The sequence below is a fragment of the Corvus brachyrhynchos genome, unplaced genomic scaffold, assembly GCF_000691975.1.
Source record: "Corvus brachyrhynchos isolate BGI_N302 unplaced genomic scaffold, ASM69197v1 scaffold3677, whole genome shotgun sequence".
In the NCBI taxonomy this organism is placed as follows: domain Eukaryota; kingdom Metazoa; phylum Chordata; class Aves; order Passeriformes; family Corvidae; genus Corvus; species Corvus brachyrhynchos.
Genome location: NW_008239239.1, coordinates 2,028 through 3,394, shown reverse-complemented (window position 1 = coordinate 3,394; position 1,367 = coordinate 2,028). Strand labels below are relative to the sequence as shown.

The following is a 1,367-nucleotide window of genomic DNA, read 5'->3' as shown; positions in this document are numbered from 1 at the left end:
TGAGGGGGAAAAAGGGAAGAAAATATGAGGGGAAAAAGCCAGGAAACACAAGGAAAAAAGGGCGGGAAGCATGAGGGTAAAATTGGCAGAAAGCATGAGGAGAAAAGGATGGGAAGATCAGGAAATGAGGGGGTAAAAATGGGGGAAATGTGCATCCCAATTCCTCAGGTGCCCCCTCCCCAAAACGAAGCGCGGACTCTGGAGGTTGCTCAGACACTTTTATTTCTGGGGGGGCTCACGGGGCCTTCGCCGCCCGCACCCTCTTCTTCCTCACCACCACGGGCTTCTGGCTGCGCAGGATGGCGCTGGCCCGGCGCAGAGCGGCCTGGAGGGGACAAAAATGGGGGTCAGCACCCCAAAAACAAGGGGTGAGCCCTGGGTGTGGAGTGGGCTCACAGCCTGAATTATCCCTCGGAGCTCCCAGAGCAAGTTTGGGGACTGCTCCGGTTTTGGGGATCCCTCTCCAGGTTCCACAGGGGTCACAAAGAGCCTCCACTCTCCCTGCTTTTGGGATTTGCAGGAGTTTTAAGCCCCCCTCAAGAGATTTCAAGGGCGCCTCCGATTTTTGGGCTCCTTCCAAGGTGTTGAGGACTCCTGTCAGGCTCTAAGATCCTCCCAAAGCTCTGGGTCCCCTCCCACGTTTCAGAACCCTTTCCCCCGAATTTTGGGGTCTCTGCAGCTTTTTGGGTTCCACCCCAGTTTTTGGAGTCACCTCCAGATTTTTGGGGTGCCCCGGGAGTCCTTGTACCCTCCAACTCCAGGGAATCTTCCTCTTCCAAAGCGTTCCCATCCCCACACGAAATTTCAAATCCCCGCCCCCCAAATTTCACGGGGATTTTTGGGGCTGCACCCCCCTAATTTTGGGGTGCCCCTCACCATGCGCAGGTCCCTCCTGTATCTGTTCTTGCTGATCAGGTGCCGGAGGCTCCGCAGGGACCCGCGGGCGTCGCGACGGATCCGCACCCGCACGTACGACGTGGCCGGTTTGCGCTGGCCTGGGGGGAAAAGGGGAGGGTTTTGGGGGGAGTCTCTGAGGATTTGGGGTTCCCCTGAAGGGTGAGGGGTTATCTGTGGAGGGGGGGGATGCACCCACCTGAGCGTTTCTTGAGCACCACCACGATGCCTTTCCCATCCGGCGCCGGCTCCACGCCCACGGTCTTGCGGTGGATCAATCCGTTGTAGCGGAAGGAATTCCGGGCCTTGAGGTTGTTGGGCTCCTGGAGGGATTTTGGGAGGATCAGGAGGAGATTTTGGGGTGACCAGAAGGGGAGCGCTTAGAATTTCAGGGCGGGGGGACACGGCCCAAAGGGGAAGCCCAAAGATCACAAGAGGTTTGGGGAGGGGGGCTCAGGGGTCTGCAGGGGACC

At 58.6% G+C, this 1,367-nt stretch overlaps 1 protein-coding gene across 1 annotated transcript; it reads right to left on the bottom strand.

The window, feature by feature from the left end:
* Window positions 1–201: 201 nt before the first annotated feature.
* RPL28 (ribosomal protein L28) lies at window positions 202–1,274 on the bottom strand (the record flags this gene model as incomplete). Its single annotated transcript, XM_008638195.2, has 3 exons — window positions 202–325; window positions 877–995; window positions 1,094–1,274. Coding segments are annotated over 3 exons (390 nt in total), but the record flags the coding sequence as incomplete, so codon positions are not given.
* Window positions 1,275–1,367: the final 93 nt, after the last annotated feature.